Source organism: Triturus cristatus, chromosome 3_2 (genome assembly GCF_964204655.1).
Source record: "Triturus cristatus chromosome 3_2, aTriCri1.1, whole genome shotgun sequence".
Taxonomy (NCBI): domain Eukaryota; kingdom Metazoa; phylum Chordata; class Amphibia; order Caudata; family Salamandridae; genus Triturus; species Triturus cristatus.
In genome coordinates, this window is record NC_140584.1 from 1,209,754,517 (window position 1) to 1,209,778,976 (window position 24,460).

General features: G+C 50.3%; 1 protein-coding gene across 1 annotated transcript in view; it reads left to right on the plus strand.

Moving 5' to 3' along the window:
• Positions 1–24,460, plus strand: part of SLC4A3 (solute carrier family 4 member 3) — a 696,397-nt gene that overhangs the window by 35,010 nt on the left and 636,927 nt on the right. The window contains exon 2 of the mRNA XM_085650187.1: positions 20,032–20,197. Within this exon, the coding sequence (XP_085506313.1) occupies positions 20,141–20,197 (57 nt within the window). The 5' untranslated portion in view covers positions 20,032–20,140. The remainder of the gene's footprint in view (positions 1–20,031; positions 20,198–24,460) is intronic.

The following is a 24,460-nucleotide window of genomic DNA, read 5'->3' on the forward strand; positions in this document are numbered from 1 at the left end:
AAGCGGGCTACTAACAACCATCGCCAAGCACTTTTGGAACCCGCCTTTGAGAAACCAACACTTGAACGGATTTCTTTTGTCACTACTTTTAGTACCATGGCCAATGAGATACAAAAGAGTGTCCGTAAACATTGGCGCATTTTGAACTCTTGTGATGGTATGCTGGCACTTCCTCTGTTTTCATTTAAGAGATCTGGGAACATACAAGATCGTCTAGTACACACACGCCCGAAATCAATTCCTCAGAGAGCTGTAGGCACTTTATGGGATCTCCCCGCAGTGACAGGCCACTGTCCATGTGGCAATTGCTCCATCTGTCCACAAACTACACATACTACTTCCATCGATATAGGTACTAACAGACCTTGGATCCAAAAGAAGTTTACTAACTGTAACAGCGACAACCTCATTTACCTACTTACTTGTACATGTCAATGTAAATATGTAGGGATGACAACTCGCAAAGTCAGGACTCGCATGCTAGAATACAAGAGTTCCTTTAGATGCAAGAAATCGATCACAAGATTAACCCCTTCAGTGCCCATGACGAGATAGTCTCGTCATGGAGCGCGGTTGCGCTGTGCCCAGGACGAGACTATCTCGTCATGAACCCCGCCCGCTAATGAAACGCCCGGCACAGGGCATGGAAAGGGTGGGGCACTGAAGAGGTTAACTAGACATTTCATTGAAAACAATCACAAGGCAGATGATTTCACTTGGACAGTGCTTGAAAAGCCCATTATACCGTCCCACATCAGTGATATCTCTAAATACCTATTTATCAAGGAACAGAAATGGGTGTTCAAATTACAAAGTGATGTCAGGGGCCTCAATGATGACATCCCGTGGACCGCCCTTTAACTGTTTTCTGAAATATACGGTGTTTATATCCATCTTCACGCTATAATGGCATTTTGGATTATACCTCTTTTATTCCTGCCTTTGGAATGTCTTGATACCATGGTGTCTTCATCAGTTTTACAACCTTCCACCTTGCACTAATGTTACAGGTCATACGACATCCAGATACCTATACATGATGCTAGGCAGAGCACCTACATACCTCATGAACTACAGACGGCATTTTTCTGACGTCATTCTGTAGTCCTCTGACGCTTTTACTACCCATCAGGGATCACGCGCTGATGCTCCCTCTTTTGCTTTTGTAGTTGACATTTACGAGGTTTCCAGCGCTTTGACATTGTCTTCACCTCCGTAGTGAGTGAGATGTACACAGTTACATAGAGACGATACTAGGCAGAGTGCCTACACGTTCTATGAACTACAGACGTCATTGCACTGACGTCATTTTGTAGTCCTCTGACGTTTTTCCATCATCCACCAGGGGACAGGCGATGACGCGCATTGCACGCGCTCGCGTTTGAAATTGACGAGTTTTCTTAGCTTTATAAACACCCTTTGCAGAATGCTCCGGTTACCTCCTTTCTCCTGACTCGGTAGCCACAACGGGGCAACGACGGATAGGTGAGCACTTTTCTTCTAGAAATATCGGTTACTTTCGAGGCAGCTTATCTTGTAGCGCCCTCGATTGACATCCTAATGACAGGCTTTGACATTACCACTGCGCCCCCCTGTCCATCCGCAGTGATTCATATCCCGGGGGAATTACTACCTATGTGGTTAAGGTCTTTTGGCTCTCTGTGCCATCCTTTTGGTGTGTATTTTAAACCATAGCGTGTCTGAACGATATGTATTGGCATTACCAATGCGTTTCTGGCACTTTACAGAACCCCTCTCCATCCGCAGTGATTTATAATATGGGCAATTACCACCTGCTATTTTGAATATGCCGTAGGTGCTTTCACAGTGCCTCTCCAAACATGGCATTGATCACAATGATGAAGTAGTAAGCCACGGCCTTTCTATACTGAATAACACTGGCTATTCCACATTCTACGGTCATTTGTCACAGATCATGGACTAGGGATTCTTCACTTAGGCTTACATAGATGTGAATTTTGCGTATATACACACTTGGTATACAGTTGCTAGTAGTAATTTTCACTAGCACCCCTTCAAAGATGCATAATCTTTTCCGATTACGTTTTGTTTTCTGGTAGTTTACTTTTTCTCTTTAATACAGAGCGGGCCTCCCAGTCCTGAGCCAGGTTCCAGGCGAGGTGAGGTCCGTTCCTAGATCATTACGGGTAAGCGCTCTTTGACATGAGGTTTGGTATAAATGCACATTTGGGAGTACTATTTTGAAGACTGAGACGTTGTTCATATGTTTTCTTGACAGATGCTCACTGCATCCTTTTGAAGCGGAGGATCTACTTAAGGTTGTATAAAGTGCTACCTTCAGATGATAGTGAGACAAGCACTTTTTCTTTTTTTCACTATACACTGTGTTTATACATTATTGCAGTAGCGTAAATCTAACAACAAGGGTCCTGAAGAAAGCTGCAGGGAGAAATGGTTCCGACTGGGCTGAAACATGTCGACCTTCTTACATAGCAGTTATTTGTTGAACACTGCTTTTTGCACTGTTGTTTTATTTAGAGTGTGAGATACATATTAAACTAGTAGCGTTTTCTCACAATTCTATTTTAATACACCACTTTAATCTTCCTTTTTTCAGCACTGCACTCCTCTCAATTGTTCTATCACTTTGCAATTGCTGGTCTCCTCGCTCCAATCCTTTGACGATCTTGGGCCTTTTTTGAGTGAAATCACTCCAAATTAGATGCTCTCTATGATCAAGAGAAGCATCTTATCCTGGATTGGATGACCAGATGATTGGATTGATCACTCAGACAATTGATGGGTATTCAAGCTTCGCTCTGAGGTCCTTTTAGATTGCATTTGGATGTCTCTTTCTTCTTTTCTTACTCCCTCTTTTGCTATGTGGGACTAGTTAGCCTTCTATCTACACTTCTGCTCACACTGCAGGATTTTGCTAGACCCCCAGTTCCTTTCGTTTGTTTTGCAAGAGTGTGGTGTAACCTACAAGTTTACCACACCTTACCACCCCCAAGGAAACGGGTTGGTTGAGAGATTCAACCGTACTCTCAAGGGAATGATAATGGGTCTGGAAGAACCCATGAGGCGTAAGTGGGACGTCCTCTTGCCATGCCTTCTCTTTGCGTACCGTGAGGTGCCACAGAAGTCTCTAGGGTTCAGCCCCTTTGAGCTCCTGTATGGCCACCCAGTGAGAGGACCTCTAAGTCTGGTCAAGCAAGGCTGGGAGCAATCTCCCAGGAAACCTCCCCAGAATGTATATAGCTACATGCTGGCCTTCAGGAATCAGACTAGGTGATTCAGGCAACTTGCTGGGGCAAATCTGGAAGCCAGCCAGGAGGAGATGAAGCGGTGGTACAACCAGAATGCCACTCTGGTAGAGCTTCAGCCTGGACAAAAGGTGTGGGTCTTGGTCCCCGTGGAGCCTTGTGCGCTCCAGGATAAGTGGACCAGTCCCTTTGAGGTTGTGGAGCGCAAGAGTCCACTTACCTATTTGGTGGACTTGCGGTCTCCAAGGAACCCCTTGAGGGTCCTTCATGTCAACCGCCTCAAGCCCCACAGAGGTCCCAAGTGGGCATGCTCTTGGCAACAGATGCTGGGATGGAAGAGGAGACCGAGCCTCTTCCTGACCTCCTGTCAGCCCAGGAGCAAGATGGGTCAGTGGATGGTGTCATCCTCTCTTCCGCCCTGACCCCTGAGCAACAGAATGATTGTCGCCAGCTGCTGGGCCAATTTTCTGATCTGTTTTCCCTGGTTCCCGGTGTCACTGGTTGGTGCGTCCATGATGTGGACACTGGGGATAGTACACCTGTGAGGCACAAGGCCTACAGGGTGACTGACAGGATGAGGGCCTGCATCAAGGAGGAGCTCTCCAAGATGTTTGCACTCGGGGTAATTGAGTCCTCCAGCAGTCCTTGGGCCAGCCCAGTGGTCTTGGTTCCAAAGGCTGCAGCGCCGGGAGCCACACCCGAACTCCGGTTCTGTGTGGACTACAGAGGACTCAATTCAGTCACCAGGACTGACGCACATCCCATCCCCAGAGCTGATGAGCTCATAGATTGGCTAGGGGCTGCCAACTACCTCGTTTGATTTAACGTCTGGGTACTGGCAGATCGCCTTGACCGAGGGGGCCAAAGAGAGGTCAGCATTTTCCACCCTAGATGGGCACTACCAGTTCCCAGTTATGCCCTTTGGGATGAAGAATGCCCCTGCCACCTTCCAGAGGTTGGTCAACCAGGTGCTGGTTGGACTGGATTCGTTCAGTGCACCCTACCTGGATGACATCGCAGTGTTCAGCTCCACTTGGGAAGAACACCTGCGCCACCTCTGGGAAGTGTTGATGGCGCTGCGGAGGGCAGGCCTCACGATCGAGGCGAGTAAGTGCCAGATCGGGCAGGGTTCCGTGGTGTACTTGGGGCACCAGGTTGGGAGCGGCCAGGTGGCGCCCCTTCAACCCAAGATAGAAACCATCCTGAATTGGGAGTCGCCCAAAACCCAGACAGAGGGGAGAGCCTTCCTAGGTCTCAACGGGTACTACAGGAGGTTTGTCAAGGGGTATGGCAACATTGTTGCCACCTTGACAGCGCTGACTTCTAGGAAGCAGCCCAGGAAAGTGATTTGGACTGACACCTGTCAGAAAGCTTTTGAGGCCCTGAAAGCTGCTATGTGCACGGCACCCGTGCTCTTGGCTCCCAACTTCTCCAAAGAGTTTATCGTTCAGATAGACGCTTCAGAGCATGGTGTGGGGTTGTTCTTTCACAGATTAATGAAGAGGGCCTAGATCAACCTGTTGCCTTCCTTAGCCGGAGGTTACTTCCACGGGAACAGAGATGGAGTGCTATTGAGCGTGAGGCATTTGCTGTGGTCTGGGCACTGAAGAAGCTAAGACCCTACCTGTTTGGGTCTCACTTCCGGGTTCAGACAGACCACAGGCCCCTCAGATGGTTGATGCATATGAGAGGTGACAATCCAAACCTGTTGAGGTGGTCCATTTTCCCTACAGGGTATGGATTTCACGGTGGAACATCGCCCTGGTACAGATCACGCCAATGCTGACGGTCTGTCCAGATTTTTCCACCTTAGTGATGAGGAACTCCCTGGGGTAGGGTAGTTCTCCCCACTTTTCAGCTGGAGGGTGTTAGACCTGGCACCTTGGCATGAGTCTCCCTTCCACTTTTTGTCGCTGTGCCTCATGTGTTTTGCTGGTGTTAGCTGCTCAGAACACTGTGCCCCTGCCAACCAGTGCCACAGTGCAAGTGCTCCCTATTTAAAATGTATATGTTGGTTGGATTCCATGATTGGCTTATTTGGTTTACTGTCAGACCCCAGTAAAGTGCACCAGGAGGGCCCAGGGCTTGTAAATACAAATGCTGCTGGTGGGCTTGCAGCACTGGTTGTGCCACCCAAAGAAGCGGCCTAGTAAGATGTGTCTAAGGTCTGCCTTTGCAGAACCTGCGTGCAGTCTGGTACTGTCATGCTGACTGGGCAAGTGCACCCACTTCCCAGTCCCTAAACCTTCCCTTAACTTCATATTAGTCACCCCTATGGTAGGCCCAAGGGCAGGGTGCATTGTAAGCATAAGGTAGGACAAGCCCTGATGTGTGTGGCATGTCCTAATAGTGAATTACAGCCATTTTCGTTTTTCACTATTGCAAGGCTACCTGTTCCAATAGGCCAGAATGGGCTGTCAGAATTGTTACATCCTATGATCCTAACAGACCCAAGGAACATGGTATAAATTCGAGTTTAGTATGCCTGAACTCAGAATAATAAAATATATCTTTTAGTAAAGTTTATTTTAATATTCTGTGTTTGCAAATACCACTTTTAGAAAGTTGGTATTTGCTTGCCTAACCATTTCAGCCCGCCTCTGCTATGATGTGTATCTGCCTGTCTGGTTTGTGTGAGTGACAGGGCTGGGGAAACCCAGAGGGGCAGGGCTAGGTAGCCTGGTGGTGAATAGAGAGATTGACATCCAGATGGGTGGGAGGAGTGCACCTGGACTCTGAATAGGGCTGTGCTCTGCCACCACAATGCTGGCTCCACCTCCTGTGGAGCGGCTGATGTCTCTGCCCTGCACCCTGAATAGAAAGTCAGAGTCATGTCAACAAAGTGCTCAGGAACTGGTTTGGACTGGGCAAAGGCCCCTCTACCCCAGAGGAACAAAGGAATTAGGGGTATAAGTATTGGGACCCTGCTCCCAAGAAATTAGATCCTGCTTGACAAGAAGAACCTCTGTCTGAGGAGAAGGAACTGGGAAAGCTGTAAGGAGGAGTACTGTCCCTGACCTGGGGGATTGGCCTGCAGTGGTTGCCTTGCTGCTGAAGGAGAGGAGAAAGACTACAAAGACTTTATTTCAACTTGTGCTTAAAAAGATCTCCAAGGGCTTGGAATAGAGCTTGCTCCTGCTGAAGTCTCAGGAACAACAGACATCACCCCCCAGCTCCCCAAAGTTCTTTGGAAGTGCCTGCTGCTGTTGTTGGGCCTTCTGAGGGACTGCGTGTTGCAAGGAGCTGGAAGCGCGACTCAAGAAGGAGAAGTGTGCCGCCGTCGGAGCTGTTGTCGTCGCATCTCGTAAAGTGTGTCGCCACTGCAGCATCGCATCGAGCGGAAGCGTCTCGCATCATCCAAGAAGCGTGTCGCCATCGCAGCCATCGTAGCTGTCGCATTGCACCGCATCAAGAAAAGCGCCTCGCATCCACGGAGAAGCGTGCCGGCGTCGGAGCTGCTGTCGTCGCATCGCGTAAAGGGGTGTCGCTGCTGCAACATCGCGTCGAGCAGAAGCGTCTCGCAAACGTCGGGGAAGAGTGCCGCTGCCAAGGCCGCTGTCGTCGCATCGCGTAAAGGGTGACGCCGCTGTAGCTAACGCATCGAGTCGAGCCTTCTCGCAACATCGGAGAAGCGTAATGCATCTGGAAGATCCCGTCTTTATTTCTTTGCACCAAAAACTTCATCGCATCAACATCGTTGCAACACTTTTGTTGCCCTGCGTGTCGCATCTAAAAGGTACATTGACTTAAAGTGTCGCATTTAAGAACTTAAGAGAACTAAGCAAACTTCTACCAACTAAAGTAACCATATTGTGTATTTTTTGTTGTTTAATGGTCTTGTGGTAATCCTATATAAAGAATCCTTATTTTTAATATAAAACCTGTGTGGTGTCCATTTGTAGTGTTGTCACTTGGTTACTGTATGTGTTCACAAATGCTTAACCTATAACGCTCTGAGATAAGCCTTGTCTGCTCGCGCCAAGCTACCTAGAGGGTGAGCAGGGGTTATTTTAGGAGTGTAACCCCTTATCCTGACTAGAGGAAAGGTTCCCTGCTTGACACAAGTACCTACCTGTGCCAACCAGAGAACCCGGATTATAACACTCACCTATCACTGCACATAGAAACCTATCAGTCACCCCTATGGCAGGCCTTATCAATCCTGAAGGCAGGGTGCTTGGTTATATGTGGGAGGGTGCCAAGGCATGAGCTGGGCCCCTCTGCAGCCTTCGTAATCTATCCTCCGAGGTTGTCAGTAGCGCAGCATGACCATATACTCTTAAGTGCATTGTAACTAAAATGGTTAATGCTAACTTTGGACTGACTGCATGGAAACATGTTGTGTCTCGTGTCAAACACCTTGGAATCATACCCCCACATCAATTCCTGAAATCACGTGACATCGGTGGGCATTCGCCTATCGTGCTCCTGGTCACTGGCTAGTGACCCAGACTCTGTACCCTCTGCTTTCAGGTTCTTCTTGACTTCGATCCAGGCCTGGATCTCTTCGGACACTTCGCATCTTCCAGACAGCAGCCCTTCTTTGCCAGCTCCCATTGAAAACGACGACGCGACCTGACACCATTTGACACCTATGCACCCGGCTTCCCTGGGTCGAGTACTCCGGTGCTCTTGTGGGTGTTGACCCTTGAACTTCCTAAATCCAAAAGGGTTTGGTCCTAGCTCATCTCTAAGTGTCCCTAATCTTTAAAAATCGAACCGCGACTTTCCCCATAGAAGCTAACAGGAGCTCGTGGCTGTGTTCTCACACTGTGTCACTACCTTGGGTAGTTCCTTGGGGTCCCAGGGACTCTACAGGCTCTAGGCCTTGTGTCTAGTTAAGTCGTGATTCTTATACCACTATTTTAGTATATGGTTTGGCTCGCCCCTAGGGCCTGACGTGTTTTTGTGCTATTTTTCTGTAATATTTGAAGTGTAACTTATGTGTTTGGACCTCTAGCCTCATAAAGAGACTAGAAGGGTGTGTTTAGAAATAAATACCAGGGCTCAAAATGATTTAAAGAAGGCAGTACACACAAACCCACGAGATAAAGCCTTAATTAAGAGCGCAAGGCAGCGCTATAAGACCATAGTTGCGCAGAGGAAACAGGATCTGAGAAAGCTGCACTCAAAGATTCTAAAAGCTTCTGGGAGGTAATAAACCGCCCATTGTTCTCAAAGGATTCAAGGGGTATGGATTCATTAATACCAGGGGATGTGTGGGAATCACACTACACCAAGATATTCAACCCAAATGGTATCACAACCCAGGAAACAAACAAGGATGTCCCACTAAATTTAACATCTGCACTTCACTTGAGCAAGTGAGTGAGGTGGAAGAGGCCCTTAAAAAAGGGATACACCTAAAAGCTGCAGGGCCGGATGGGGTCCCTCTCAACCTATTTAAAAGTAACCTCCAACTTTGGGTACCCCTTTTGACAAATGTTTTCGGAGCAGCCATAATTGGCCCCATACCAACATCATGGAAAGAGGCCATAGTGGTCCCTGTGTATAAAAGGGACAAGAAGGAAGATCCGGCCTGTTATAGGCACATTTCCCTAAATGACGCTACGGTCAAGGTTCAAAGAGGGTGATTTTAGCCCGCCTTGACACCTGGGCAGACTCTAAAATGCTGATATCCCATACCCAATACGGCTTTCGAAGAGGAATGGGGACAAATGAACAGTGCCTAAACCTGGCATTGATTATGGGCAAGTACATGAAGGCAAGGAAGGGGTCGTTACACCTTGCCTTGTCTAGTGCTTTTGATATGATTAATAGAGGCAAACTGTGGGCAATGATGGGGGAAATGGGCTTCGAGGAACTTCTTGTCAGTCTATTGTGTCGGTTGCACGCATCCACCACGGTAGCCATACGCTTTGGCCCAGGTGGAGAAAGGACGAGGCCCATTGTGTCAACAGAAGGAGTCCGTCAGGGCTGCATACTGGCCCCCTTTCTCTTCCTCCTGTATACACATGGTCTTGAATCTGCCTTGAAAGGAGCTAGATTTTCCAAGAATTGGGGGAAAGCCGATCCCGTTGTTGTCATATGCGGACGACACAGTCTTAATGGCTTTAGCCCCTAACAGTTTACAGAAGTCTTTAAATGTTTTTACTAATTTTATGTTAGCCCTGGATCTAAAGGTCAATTCCACCAAATCTTATATCATGGTTTGTGGACCCAATAACACCAAATCAAGAAAGTTTACGGTAAATGCCAAGACAATCGATAAGGTCTCAAACTTTAGCTACCTGGGGAATGTTTTTAATAAAAATTAAATTGAGAAAATCTTATCACATTCAGAGTTCAGAATACTAGTCGTGCTGTAGAAGGTCTCTTCCACTTTGCGTGCAAATTGGGCCATAAGCCAATAGTGGAATTGTTAATCTTATACAGAACAAAATGTTTATCTACTGCCACTTATGGGGCGGGAGTATGGGGATATCATAAAAGCACGCAATTACAAACGTTAGAAAATAAGTTTTTAAAAAGATTGCAAATGCTCCCAAATAGCGCACCTACAGCATTCTGTCACTCAGAGGTAGGGGTGGACTTTATCACTGATCGGATTAATATTGCCCCACTAAACCTCTGGGACAAAGTTTGGTTGTCAGAGGACCTACAGCTAACAAGAGAAATTCCCAAGGATTGCATGACGCTGGACAATTCTGAGGCCATCCCATGGCTAAGTTATGTAAAAAGAAAATGTAATGAAATAGACCTTGGGCATTACTACGAAAATCCAACCAGTATAGATACAAATATGAAATCGACCATAAAAAATGCATACTGTGGTGAGCGTGATAATTGCCGGCAGTTATCGGGGTTGCAACCTTTAGTTGATCACCCATTTTTACATCCCCAATTTTATTTATCTTTTACCACGAACGTGCAGTTTAGATTTTTCCTGACTAGATTCCGGCTTTGCACACTGCACTTTTTAGTGGCCTTTCCTAAACAGGCCGGAAGGTGCAAGTGAGAAGCTGCTTTACATTCCTTCAAGACTTAGCCTGAAGGCTGCTCTCCATAGCTACCACTAGGATAGCTTTCAATAAAGGTTGTCTTTAACCTATTCACCATAAGGGGTTGTTTGGACTGATACAAGGTGCCCACTAGAACTAGTGGACAGCATATATCAGGCCAACTTCTCTCAATTTTGGGTTATTCTAAGATTTAATTCACAAAATCAAACTTAACCCTGGAGCCAAAGCTGTGGCACACAAAGTCCGTCCGGTGCCATTACTTATGAGACAAACCCTCTTAAAAGGTTGGCTCCCATTGTTATTGCTTCACATGAAGGGGGAATGAGTTTTCACCGATGTGTGGACCTCAGGGTACTCAATTCTAATATTTGGATTGACAAGCACATCTACCAAACATTAATGAAATGTTGAGTGTCTTGCAGGGTGCATGCCACTTTAGTGTGTTGGATCTCTCATCCGCCTACCACCAGGTGGCACTGCACCCTGAGTCTAAGGCTTTAGCATCCCTCATAACACCCTTTGGAGCATACCAATCCTGCAGAATGCCGTTCGGTTTGGCCTCTGCTGCTGCTGTGTTCGAAAGGGAAAAGATGGTTCTATGCTTCCAAGACGATATCATGATCTATGGCAGTTCCGACGCAGAGTATAACAATTCTTTAGAAAAGGTGCTTAACAAGGTTGAAGAAGCAGGACTATCAGAAAGGATGCATGCACAATTGGAGTCAAGTCAGTTGAATACCTGGGACATACAATCTCTGAAGATGGTATTAACCCTAAAGTCAGTCTAATAGATTCTGTTAAATTTGCACCTGCCCCTACCAGCAAAGAGGAACTTAAGTCGTTTTTGGGTCTTGTGGAGTGCATGGCCAAATATGTACACACTTTTGCAGAACAAGTCCATTCCCTTAGGAACCTACTCATGAAAACTGTCACATTCGAGTGGACAGAACATCGCCAAACTGATTTCATTCTGACAAAAGGTGCTCTCATCAATGCACCTTGCTTGGGTATGTTTGACACCAGGGCAAGAGCCATCCTGACCACTGATGCTGGTATGAAAGGGTTAGGTGCGTCCCTTACTCAAATCACAGGAGACACGGAAAGAGTAATTGCTTTTGCCTCTAGGACACTCCGGGAGGCAGAATAAAATTACTCTACTATCGAAAAGGAAGCCTTGGCATGTTTCTGGGCCATAAACCATTTCAAATTTTACTTGTGGGATATCCCATTTACTCTCAAAACCGACCACAAGCCCCTTATTCCTATGTTTTCTACTAAAAGCATTGATAAGACCATACCTCGCATTGTTAAATAGGTTTTATGCTTGCAAGGGTACAATTTCAGTATAGTATATGTCCCAAGAACAAGAAACCAGGTGGCTGATTGCCTGTCTCGTTTACCTATGGAGGGGAAGACCCCTTGGAAGAAACCACTGCTGATTCGATGTTGTCCATTGACATACCTGCCGTTTACAAAGAAGAATGGGAACAATCTAATAAGAATGATGACACCCTTCGTGCTGTCAAAGGAATGATCACAAAAGGATGGCCTAAGGTTGTTAGGTCCCAAAAGATTGTACCCCCTTGTAAGATCTGCGACCGCATTACTGAGATTGCTCATGAGGGTCATTTGGGAGGAGAATGACCAGGAACAAAATCCGCAGTGAATATTGGACCTCATGCTCGGATCCCATGGTGGAGGAAAGAGTAAAGGATTGCCTCGATTGTAGGGCCAGCGATAAAACCAAAATCACCCGGAAGATTCCCCTTCTTCCTGTACAGGTTCCTAATAAACCGTGGGACAAGTTAGATCTGGACATAATTGGACCCATGAACTTGCACTTTGTATATAATAGGTACATGTTTGTAAATAATACTAATACTGCCACCTTAATTGAGTTTCTATCTGATACCTTCTCTAAAGAAGGGCTACCCAGTGTCATCGTGACTGACAGTGGTGTACAGTTCACGCCTGATGAAATGGTGCTGTTCCTGAAAATTCTATCCCTCAGTCACATAAGAACTCCTCTTTATTGCCCTAAAACTAATGGTCTGGTGAAAAGGACCAACAGAATGATTGAAGAAGCCACACAGTCAGCTCAAATCTCTGGAGAGCAAATTGATTGATACTGTCTCAGAAGCTTCAATATATAGGGCCAATAGTCTATCTAGGGAAGGTCTTTCTCCCCTTCCCCCTATGTCAGCAGAAGCTAATGAGGTGTCTGTAGAATCTATTTGACTGACAGTAAGCGCTGGTGTGGCAGTGGCTGGTTCCTTGGGCTAGAATTCCTCTGTTTTCATCGGCTCTGCCACCTTGTATCATTCTGGGATCCAAGCTCCCAGGGCTGTGAGACATTGGTTTCCATCCTTCCTTCAGTTGCCCAGTAGTGATAGTGGTGGCTGCATCCCTTGAACCTGAGCAAGGGGTGGTGTTGTCACCTCCGCTCCCTCTTCCAACCAAACAGATGCCAGGATGGGGTGCAACAATGGGTCTCTTTGAGCCTGGAGTCTTTGGTCTCTGACGGGACAGAACAGCTCCTCGAACTGGCAGCAGTTCTCAGATCCCTACTACCTTGAATCAAGTACAAGTTTGTTCAGATTCGTATGGGCAATCAACCCACAAGGGCTTATATCAATAACCTGCGAGATACCAGGGTTTCTCTCCTTGTCTGACTAGCAGAGCAGATTGGAGTGTGGGAAGAATTTTTCTGACACTGTTGAGGTCGCACCATGCCTTAATTCCAGCCCAGTTGATTCCTGTTTACCTCCTGAGAAGGACTGTGCCCAGGTCTACATTGAGACAGGCTCCCAGATGAAATATCCACAGAATCTGTAACCTATCTTCCGAAGAAGAAGAGAATGAGCATGCATGTTGTTTAAGCAGAACATTCCACTCCTTGCTGGCTACGTCATGCTGCCATCTAGTTCTTCGGAAGACTGCGAGGAGGTTCGCAGCCCCTTGGTTGGATATCTTCACAACCCCCCAAGGTGCCGTCCTTTCCGGACTCTGCTCCCTTCTTCCATGTGGGGAGGGTGGTTGGAATGAGCTTCCATTGGCCCAGGCCTCGCCTCTATGTGTTACCTCCACTTCCTCTCATAGACAGACTGTCACTCAAGACTAGAGAGCAACAGGTGGAGGTGCTAGATGTTGTTTTTTCCTGAACCAATTGTCCCTAGTTTCAGTTTGTTCAACAACTAGCTGTGTGTCCTCCATGGATCTCACAGATAGCTCCCTCCCTGCTCAGATTTACGCTGTTGGCAGAGAAGTCTCCGCTCCACCTCACCTTGGGAGTTCAGAGTTTGAAAAGCTGAGATCAGAGGCTTTGGAATGTTCAGTTCATTGGACAAAGCTCTTTGCATTCAAAACTCTAAGAAAGAAAGTTTGTTGAACATCTATGAGAGACGCTGGAAGGATGTCTCTATCTGTCGTCTTCTAAGAAATGTTCTTAATTTGATAAGAAATGTTCTAAATTTGACCCGTGAAGGTGGGTAAGTTTTTGAATTTATAACGTTTTTTTGTCGGGACTGGCAGTCTTGATATTATGCATTCAGTGGGCAGCCTTCAACTCCATCAGAGGTCCTTCCTGGCATCCTGGCTTCTAAGGAGTTATCGCCTGAAGAGCCAGTAATTAATTCCCCTGTCCCTTCTTGGGACGTGCCTCTGGTTCTGCTTGGTCTGCAGAAGTCTCCTTTTGAACCCTTTTCTTCTATTTCCATGAGATATTTGACGCCGAACATGGTCTTCATAGTAGCAATAATGTTCTGGTGGAAATTCAGGGAAACTGGAGCTCTTTTGTGCGATGACCCATTCATACATTTTTTTCAATTCAAGGTCGTTTTACGACCTGATGAAACCTATGTACCAAGGATTCCCTCCACTTTCCATCCGTCACAGGATCTTGTTCTCCCTAAATACATTTCATTGTGGTGTTGCATTTATTGTCTCTGTCTTTTTCATTCTGGGATCTTCTCATTATTGACTCGGGTATACGCTCATTCTGTTAGGACGGGCACGAAGAAGATGGAGAAGGAAGGTAATGCCTCGATTACTTTCAAGTAAATCTTCATTACTCAGAGTCATAGTCTTCCTTCTCATAGTCCTAGGTTTCCTCCCTTCCCTCCCTCTTAAGAAGAAGAAAACATGCATTTATAATTGGACCATTTGGTAAGCTCAGGCAGTGCAAGCCTCTTGGCCTTTTAGTCTTCTTGTGGCGGCCATGTTGGAAGGGTCAAAATATAGAGCAGTTCAGTGCAGCTGAGAACATCTACTAGAAAAGCAATTGTGTAGCAATTAAAAACGTATATGAAAATCTAGGCAATGATTGAAAAATGGGCCACATTCAGCTGATTGTCCCTGGAGCACAGCAGGGGTTTGAACTCATTCTTACACGCCTAGGATCATTGCTATTATCGAAGGGAAACGGTTTGCATGGCCCATTCTTCTTGAATATCAGAGCCGTAAAGTGGGGGTTCACTCGTGGAAACTGGTAAGTAATCCCATAACTGCATGACCAAAAGCCTTATTTGAATGCTGTCGGGATGTATATTCCATCGCGATGGCGACGGAGTATACACACCGCCAACATTAATGGTCACCCACCGATTCGAATCCAGGAGGATCTACATCAGCACCAGAGCCAAACCTCTCAGACGGCCCAGCGGAGTCAGGGTCGTCGGAGAAATGGCTATATGTACACCCGCCCAATCGAGATGGGCAGACATGTAGCCAAATCTTTACTGTCCCTCACTGGCGCTGAGGGACAGTAAAAACCAAATAATGCTGCCCGTCATGGGAAATGCGCCCCATAGCGAGGGGTGCACTACTTTTTCTTATTTCAAAAATCAAATTAATTTTCAGGATTTTCTTTTTGAAAATAAAAAATGAATACTGTTTGGTGCAGGGTCGCGTCATGCTGATGCATTCCTGCATCACACAGTGAACTGGATCAGCAGGAACCCCTGTGATGGCCGCTTACGCCAATGCTTTGAGGTATACATGAGGGACGGAGTAATAGCAGCGGTGCAGGCTCTGGAGGGAGATTCTGGCTCTGGGTCACCCAGGGGCATCTAAGTCATTCGCATAGCCCCAGGACACCCAGTGAGATGGAGCTCGAAGGGGGACCCCTGCGGAGACAGCGTGAGGGCCTGGATAGAGGACACCCTGCACCCTGTGAGATGGAGCAGGGAGAGGGACCCCTATGGAGACAGTGTGAGGGCCTGGATAGAGGACACCCTGCACCCTGTGAGATGGAGCAGGGAGAGGGACCCCTATGGAGACAGTGTGAGGGCCTGGATAGAGGACACCCTGCACCCTGTGAGATGGAGCTGCGAGAGGGACCCCTGCGGAGAGTAAGAGTGTCTGTGCAGGTGACACCCTGCACCCTATGAGATGGAGCTGGGAGAGGGACCCCTATGGAGACAGTGTGAGGGCCTGGATAGAGGACACCCTGCACCCTGTGAGATGAAGCTGTGAGAGGGTCCCCTGCGGAGACAGTGTGAGTGCCTGGACAGGTGACACCCATGCAGCCTGTGAGATGGAGCTGGTAGAGGGACCCCTGCAAGGACAGTGTGAGTGCCTGCATAGAGGACACCCTGTGAGATGGAGCTCGGAGGGGGACCCCTGCGGAGACAGTGTGAGGGCCTGGATAGAGGACACCCTGCACCCTGTGAGATGGAGCAGGGAGAGGGACCCCTATGGAGACAGTGTGAGGGCCTGGATAGAGGACACCCTGCACCCTGTGAGATGAAGCTGTGAGAGGGTCCCCTGCGGAGACAGTGTGAGTGCCTGGACAGGTGACACCCATGCAGCCTGTGAGATGGAGCTGGTAGAGGGACCCCTGCAAGGACAGTGTGAGTGCCTGCATAGAGGACACCCTGTGAGATGGAGCTCGGAGGGGGACCCCTGCGGAGACAGTGTGAGGGCCTGGATAGAGGACACCCTGCACCCTGTGAGATGGAGCAGGGAGAGGGACCCCTATGGAGACAGTGTGAGGGCCTGGATAGAGGACACCCTGCACCCTGTGAGATGGAGCAGGGAGAGGGACCCCTATGGAGACAGTGTGAGGGCCTGGATAGAGGACACCCTGCACCCTGTGAGATGGAGCTGCGAGAGGGACCCCTGCGGAGAGTAAGAGTGTCTGTGCAGGTGACACCCTGCACCCTATGAGATGGAGCTGGGAGAGGGACCCCTATGGAGACAGTGTGAGGGCCTGGATAGAGGACACCCTGCACCCTGTGAGATGAAGCTGTGAGAGGGTCCCCTGCGGAGACAGTGTGAGTGCCTGGACAGGTGACACCCATGCAGCCTGTGAGATGGAGCTGGTAGAGGGACCCCTGCAAGGACAGTGTGAGTGCCTGCATAGAGGACACCCTGTGAGATGGAGCTCGGAGGGGGACCCCTGCGGAGACAGTGTGAGGGCCTGGATAGAGGACACCCTGCACCCTGTGAGATGGAGCAGGGAGAGGGACCCCTATGGAGACAGTGTGAGGGCCTGGATAGAGGACACCCTGCACCCTGTGAGATGGAGCAGGGAGAGGGACCCCTATGGAGACAGTGTGAGGGCCTGGATAGAGGACACCCTGCACCCTGTGAGATGGAGCAGGGAGAGGGACCCCTATGGAGACAGTGTGAGGGCCTGGATAGAGGACACCCTGCACCCTGTGAGATGGAGCTGCGAGAGGGACCCCTGCGGAGAGTAAGAGTGTCTGTGCAGGTGACACCCTGCACCCTATGAGATGGAGCTGGGAGAGGGACCCCTATGGAGACAGTGTGAGGGCCTGGATAGAGGACACCCTGCACCCTGTGAGATGAAGCTGTGAGAGGGTCCCCTGCGGAGACAGTGTGAGTGCCTGGACAGGTGACACCCATGCAGCCTGTGAGATGGAGCTGGTAGAGGGACCCCTGCAAGGACAGTGTGAGTGCCTGCATAGAGGACACCCTGTGAGATGGAGCTCGGAGGGGGACCCCTGCGGAGACAGTGTGAGGGCCTGGATAGAGGACACCCTGCACCCTGTGAGATAGAGCAGGGAGAGGGACCCCTATGGAGACAGTGTGGGTGCCTGTATAGAGGACACACTGCACTCTTGGAGACGGACCACTGCAGAAAGTGTGAGTGCATGTACAGGAGTCACTCTGAACCCTGTGAGATGGAGCAGGGAGAGGGACCCCTGCAGAGACAGTGTGAGTGCTTGGAAAGGTGACACCCTGCACCCTGTGAGATGGAGCTCGGAGTTGGACCTGTGCGGACAGTGTGAGTGCCTGTACAGAGGACACCCTGCAGCCTTTGAGATGGACCTCGAGGAGGGACTCCAATGGAGGCAGTTTGAGTGCCTGTATAGAGGACACCCTGCACCCTTAGAGATGGAGCAGGGAGAGGGACCCCTGCGGAGACAGTGTGAGTGTTTGGAAAGGTGACACCCTGCACCCTGTGAGATAGAGCTCGGAGGGGGACCCCTGCGGAGACAGTGTGAGGGCCTGGATAGAGGACACCCTTCACCCTGTGAGATGGAGCTGCGAGAGGGACCCCTGTGGAGAGTAAGAGTGTCTGTGCAGGTGACACCCTGCACCCTATGAGATGGAGCTGCGAGAGGGACCCCTGTGGAGAGTAAGAGTGTCTGTGCAGGTGGCACCCTGCACCCTATGAGATGGAGCTGGGAGAGGGACCCCTGTGGAGAGTAAGAGTGTCTGTTCAGATGACACCCTGCACACTGTGAGATGGAGCTGGGAGAGGGCCCCTGCGGAGAGTGTGAGTGTCTGTTCAGATGACACCCTGCACACTGTGAGATGGAACAGGGAGAGGGACCCCTGCAGAGACAGCGTGAGTGCCTGGACAGGTGACACCCTGCACCCTGTGAGATGGAGCAGGGAGAGGGACCCCTATGGAGACAGCGTGAGTGCCTGGATAGAGGACACCCTGCACCTTATGAGATGGAGCAGGGAGAGGGACCCATGCGGAGATAGTGTGAGTGCCTGTACAGGTGACACCCTGCACCCTGTAAGACAGAGCTGGGAGAGGGGCCTCTGCAGAGACAGTGTGAGTGTCTGGACAGGTGACACCCTGCACCCTGTAAGACAGAGCTGAAAGAGGGGCCTCTGCAGAGACAGTGTGAGGGCCTGGATAGAGGACACCCTGCACCCTGTGAGATGGAGCTGGGAGAGGGGCCTCTGCAGAGACAGTGTGAGGGCCTGGATAGAGGACACCCTGCACCCTGTGAGATGGCGCTGGGAGAGGGGCTTCTGCAGAGACAGTGTGAGTGCCTGTACAGGTGACACCCTGCACCCTGTAAGACAGAGCTGGGAGAGGGGCCTCTGCAGAGACAGTGTGAGTGCCTGTACAGGTGACACCCTGCACCCTGTAAGACAGAGCTGGGAGAGGGGCCTCTGTAGAGACAGTGTGAGTGCCTGGACAGGTGACACCCATGCAGCCTATGAGACGGAACTGGGTGAGGGACCACTGCGGAGACATTGTGAGTGCCTGTACATGTGACACCCTGCACCCCTGTGAGATGGAGCTGGTAGAGGGACCCCTGCAGGGACAGTGTGAGTGCCTGTATAGAGGATACCCTGCACCCTTTGAGATGGAGCTCGGAGAGGGACCCCTACGGAGACAGTGTGAGTGCCTGTATAGAGGACACACTGCACTCTTGGAGACGGACCACTGCAGAAAGTGTGAGTGCATGTACAGGTGACACCCTGAACCCTGTGAGACAGAGCTGGGAGGGGGACCCCTGCAGAAAGTGTGAGTGCATGTACAGGAGTCACTCTGAACCCTGTGAGATGGAGCTGGGAGAGGGACCCAAACAGAGACAGTGTGAGTGCTTGTACAAGTGACATCCTGCACCCCTGTGAGATGGAGCTCGGAGTTGCACCTGTGCGGACAGTGTGAGTGCCTGTACAGAGGACACCCTGCAGCCTTTGAGATGGACCTCGAGGAGGGACTCCAATGGAGGCAGTTTGAGTGCCTGTATAGAGGACACCCTGCACCCTTAGAGATGGAGCTGGTAGAGGGACCCCTACAGAGACTGTGTGAGTGCCTTTATAGAGGACACCCTGCACCCTGTTTCAATATGTACAACAAACACACTTTTCTGCACTTGCAAGTTCTTTTCTCCCTACGTCCTCCCTTTGTCACTGTTCTCTTTTCTATCTCTTCTTACTTCTCTGCGCCTTTCTCCATTTATCTCTGGGTCAGCGACGTAGATGTAGAGAGCCATCCGGGCTCTCTCAGACAATGTTGCAGTTCACTCACGCACTCATACACCCCTCGGGGCGGGCTCGCCCCGAGGGTATAAATAAATGGGTCGAAGACCGCTCGGGGTCTTCCGCCCACGAGGTCTTAGTGGTGTCCCTGTGTCCTTTCTTGCAAGCTGCTGCCGAACTGCGACGCAGGCCCCGCCGCGCTACAGTAATTACAAATAATCGCTGGTCCCCAGAAATGGCTGTCACCTCCCACACCTGCAGCCCTCGCAGAAATGAGTCACTGGCCCCCACCCTTCCAATGTTTAACCCTGACTACTGAAGCGATTGCACTGCCTGTCCACCTCACACATTTCTCACAGTGTCTCAATATTGACTTTATCATTCGTAATCAGGTCTATTTTCATTTTCTCATGCAATGTTTTTACTCTTTGCTTTAAAATGCTGTCCTGGTTGGACAGCTGTAAAATATCAACACATTTTTTTTTCAGTAATACTGCTTTGTTCATTACTGTCATCCACAGGCCTGCACTGTACCATGTAACAAAAAATATATAAATAAAAAAAGTAACTTTCTATTTTTCCATCTTCGTCCCTCTCTCTAGGTTTTATGCTGCTCTACACATTTCCTGGCTCAATGCCGGTTAAAGAGAAGGGCTGACAGCGCCCCCTGGCTGTGTGGGCTGGTTCAACAGCCAGCCATCCCATCCCATCATGGCCGCCAGAGACGCCCCCCTTCACTTAGGCAGTGTCTTCATCAACATGGAACAGGTATGTAGATCTGTTTCTTAAGTTGTGGGAACAGCTCAAACCCCACATTAGTTTCCGCACAGGTCGCTTTTTCAGAGGCTCAGAATCTGCTGGGAAATCAATCAAATAATCAATCACTGCATTTGTAAAGCGCGCTACATACCCGAGAGGGTCTCAAGGCGCTGGGGAGGGGGGGTGCTACTGGTCGAAGAGCCAGGTCTTGAGGAGTCTTCTGAAGGCCAGCAGGTCCTGGGTCTGTCGTAGGATGGTGGGGAGAGTGTTCCAGGTCTTGGCGGCGAGGTAGGAGAAGGATCTGCCGCCGGTGGTGGTTTTTCGGATGCGAGGGAATGTGGCGAGGGCGAGGTTGGCTGAGCGGAGGCTTCGGGTGGGGGTGTGGAAGCTGAGTCGGTTGTTGAGGTAGGTGGGTCCGGTGTTGTGCAGTGCTTTGTGTGCGTGGATCAGGAGCTTGAAGGTGATCCTTTTGTTGACGGGGAGCCAGTGCAGGCCTCTCAGGTGGAGTGTGATGTGGCTGCGGCGGGGGACGTCGAGGATGAGTCGGGCCGAGGCGTTCTGTTTGCGTTGTAGTTGTCTCAGAAGCTTGTTTGTAGTTCCTGAGTAGAGGGCGTTCCCGTAGTCGAGTCTGTTGGTGATGAGGGCCTGGGTAACGGTTTTTCTCGTGTCGAGGGGGATCCATTTGAAGATCCTGCGGAGCATACGGAGGGTGTTGAAGCAGGACGGCGTTGACTTGCCTGGTCATGGAGAGAGTTGAGTCGAGGATGACCCCCAGGTTGCGTGCGTGGTCCGTGGGTTCCGGGGCTGTGCCTAGTGACGTGGGCCACCAAGAGTCGTGCCGGGGTGGGTCTGAGAATAAGGACCTCTGTCTTGTCTGAGTTCAGCTTCAGTCTGCTGTACTTCATCCAGTCGGCTACGGCCTTCATTCCTCTGTGGAGGTTAGCTTTGGCGGTGTGGGGATCTTCGGTGAGGGATATGATCAGCTGGGTGTCATCGGCGTAGGAGATGATGTTGAGGTTGTGTTGTCGTGCGACGTGGGCGAAGGGGGCCATGTAGATATTGAACAGTGTCGGGCTGAGGGAGGATCCCTGTGGGACGCCGCAGATGATCTCGGTGCTTTTGGAGCGGAAGGGTGGGAGGTGGAAGCTCTGGGTTCTGCCGGAGAGGAAGGATGTGGTCCAGGCCAGGGCCTTCTCTTGGATACCGGCGTCATGGAGGCGTGCTGATAGGGTGCGGTGGCAGACCGTGTCAAAGGCTGCTGATAGGTCCAGGAGGATGAGGGCGGCTGTTTCTCCTTTGTCCATCAGGGTCCGGATGTCGTCAGTGGCGGCGATGAGGGCGGTCTCGGTGCTGTGGTTGCTGCGAAAACCGGATTGGGAAGGGTCCAGGATGTTGTTAACTTCGAGGTAGCGGGTCAGCTGTTTGTTGACAATCTTCTCGGTCACTTTTGCCGGGAAAGGGAGCAGGGAGATGGGCCGGAAGTTCTTGAGGTCCTTGGGGTCCGCCTTGGGTTTCTTCAGAAGGGCGTTGATCTCGGCGTGCTTCCAGCTTTCTGGGAAGGTTGCTGTCTGGAAGGAACAGTTGATTGTTTTCCGGAGGTGGGGCGCGATGGTTGCGCTGGCTTTGTTGAAGACGTGGTGAGGGTAGGGGTCCGATGGGGATCCAGAGTGGATGGAGTTCATGGTTTTGATAGTATCTTCGTCGCTGACGCTGGACCAGACGGTCAGGTGACTGGTGCGAGTGGTAGTCGCAGGGGTGGTGGACTAGGTGGTGGGTGCGGGGGGGTCGGAGTTGAAGTCTTGAGATGGCGGGATGTCGTTGGTGTTGGAGCTGGGGTTAGAGAGGTCTTTCACGATGCTGAAGAGCTCTTTGGTGTTGTGTGCGTTGTTGTTTAGGCGGTCCTTGAAGGCGGTTTTCTTGGCGGTCCTGATGAGTTGGTGGTGTCTGCGGGTGGCGCTCTTGAGGGCTGTGTGGTTGTCTGGTGTTCGGTCGTGGAGCCATTTCTTCTCCAGTTGAGGAGGATGCAGCGGAGGTGGTTGGGTTCTCTGGCTGGTGGTGTGGAGGGTTGGATGCTGGTGAATCTGCAGTTCCGGCAGGTGAAAGGCCCCTGGGTGCGTTTCTGGGTGGCCCGATAACAGGGGTGGTCTCGTCTGGTGTTGAGTGCGTGGAGGGTGCTTGCGTCGTAGTGCAGTCTGGAGTTGCGGGAGGTGCGGGGTCCAGGGATTCTGGCGCTGGGTGCGGTCCAGGCACGGATGGGCGCAGACGGGCTTGCCTTAGGCGAGGCTTCGGCGCGCCCGCTGCGTGCGTCCGCTGCGGGGCCGCCTCGCGGCCTCCATATGAGGGCAGAGGGAGGGAGGAGCAGCTGGGAGGTGGGAGCAGGGCGGCCAATGGGACTGAAGGGGGCGGGGCCGCAGGGGCTCAGCGGCGGGGAAAAACCCGGGGAAAAAACGGCGGGAAAAGACGGCGGGAGAGGGACAACAGATCATAGGGGTACAGAAAGCAAAACACAGGGGCACAGAATGAAAAAACAAAGTGGCACAGAAAGCCAAGCGCAGGGGTACAGAATAAAAAAGGGAGCAAGCAGTCAGGCGGCAAAAGCGGCAACGGAGGTTCAACCCACAGGGGGCTGCGTGGCGGATGGGGGGAGCGACCTGCCTGGTGACAGGGTCAAAGGTCACAGGCCCCAGGCATTGTATTGTATCGTAATTGTATTCGTATAGTGCTTACTAATCTGGACAAGGCATTCAAGCTCTTCATGCTAAGCAGGAGACTGCATTAGGACCCAGGATTAGTAGTTCATTCAGTGATTATTGGTTATTGGGATCAGTCGTGTGTGCTCAGGAGACCGCCCATGCCTTTGCTCCCGTTTCTGTGGGTAGATTGAAATGACAGGGTTAGATGTGATCGTTAGCGAGGGCCTGGGGAGGGCAAATGCTTCTGATTTAAAAGGGTGTTAACTAGGCCTGGGCGGAATTCGCTGAGTTTTGTGTTGCTCGCACTGATTTTTAGCGCCGAGTTTTTCCCTCGCTTTAAAATAAGCGTGAATGGCACCACGTGTCGCGCCAGAGGATGCTGTCGCTTTCTGCCCGCTCGAGTAGACATTCAACGGGAATGGCAGATTTCTCAATGCCAGCAGTCTAGACCTGCTGCGACCGCCAGCGATGAGAAATCTCACCAGGAGGAGGTCTGGAGCATGATTATTTCACACAAGCGCTCGCCAACTTACCGATGGCGAGCCTCTCAAGAGAAAAAACTCCACTCCGCGTCACTTTGTGGAGTTTTTCAGAACTCCGTGCTCTGCGCGGATTGGGCAAAACTGCTCGAACTCTGACGGCAGAGCGGAATTCTTTGCCCACCCCTAGTGTTATGTTTTAGGGTACAGGCGATCTTCTTGCAAGTATAATAACTCCATGGAATAGTTCTCGAGTTACCAAAACAAAGAGGTGTAGGGAGTCACCTTCTTGGAGTTCTGAGTGGTAAGGCATGGCTCTGTAACATTGGCGAAGCAATGCTTCATCAATAATGCAAAAATGGCAAACATTGAGTTAATAAGGTGGCATTTCACAATTTTGAAATTATTTTTGTGCAGGAACTTTTTTTGTTTAAATATTTTTATGGGGATGCAAAAACACCTCTCGCACGTGACCCCTTGATTCAAGAATTGCCTCACATGGACAGTGCACTGCGCCTCTGCATTCGTTTTGCATTTATCGCTCGTTTACTAAACTCAGGGAGCAGGGGAATCCAAGAGCTAGGCCTTTACAGAATGGCCACAACCCCCTCTTGCTAATCCCTACAGGGCAGCCTGGCTGCCAGACCCTTGCGTTAGAAGTGTCAGTTGTCCTCGTCAGACTCCCCCTAAGACACCCCTGTGCTCCATGCCAGCACTGGTGAAACCTCCCTGCACTCCCTCCTACAGCTCTCCCATCCCTCACACTCCCTCGCACCTCTCCTCCAACCATGGCCTGCTCCCCTTGCTCCCCAGGTCACCTTCCTACCAGTGCTTAATGGCAGGGATGGGGTCTTTGTTTCAAGCAAATTCTGGTGCAGATTCAGGCTCTACAGCGCCCTCTGATGAATCTTTGGTTTCGACTGCGACTAGACGTCAAAATCAATACATTTCAATAACGTGAAGCATACTTGGCTCAAAAAGGAAGACAGAGAGTGATTGTAAGAGAGTAGGATCTGCACTTATGTTGCCCCCACTTTTTTTCTGATGTATACACTGGTTACTGGCTATAGTCTGGCTGGATCCCTGCTAATCAGGGCCCC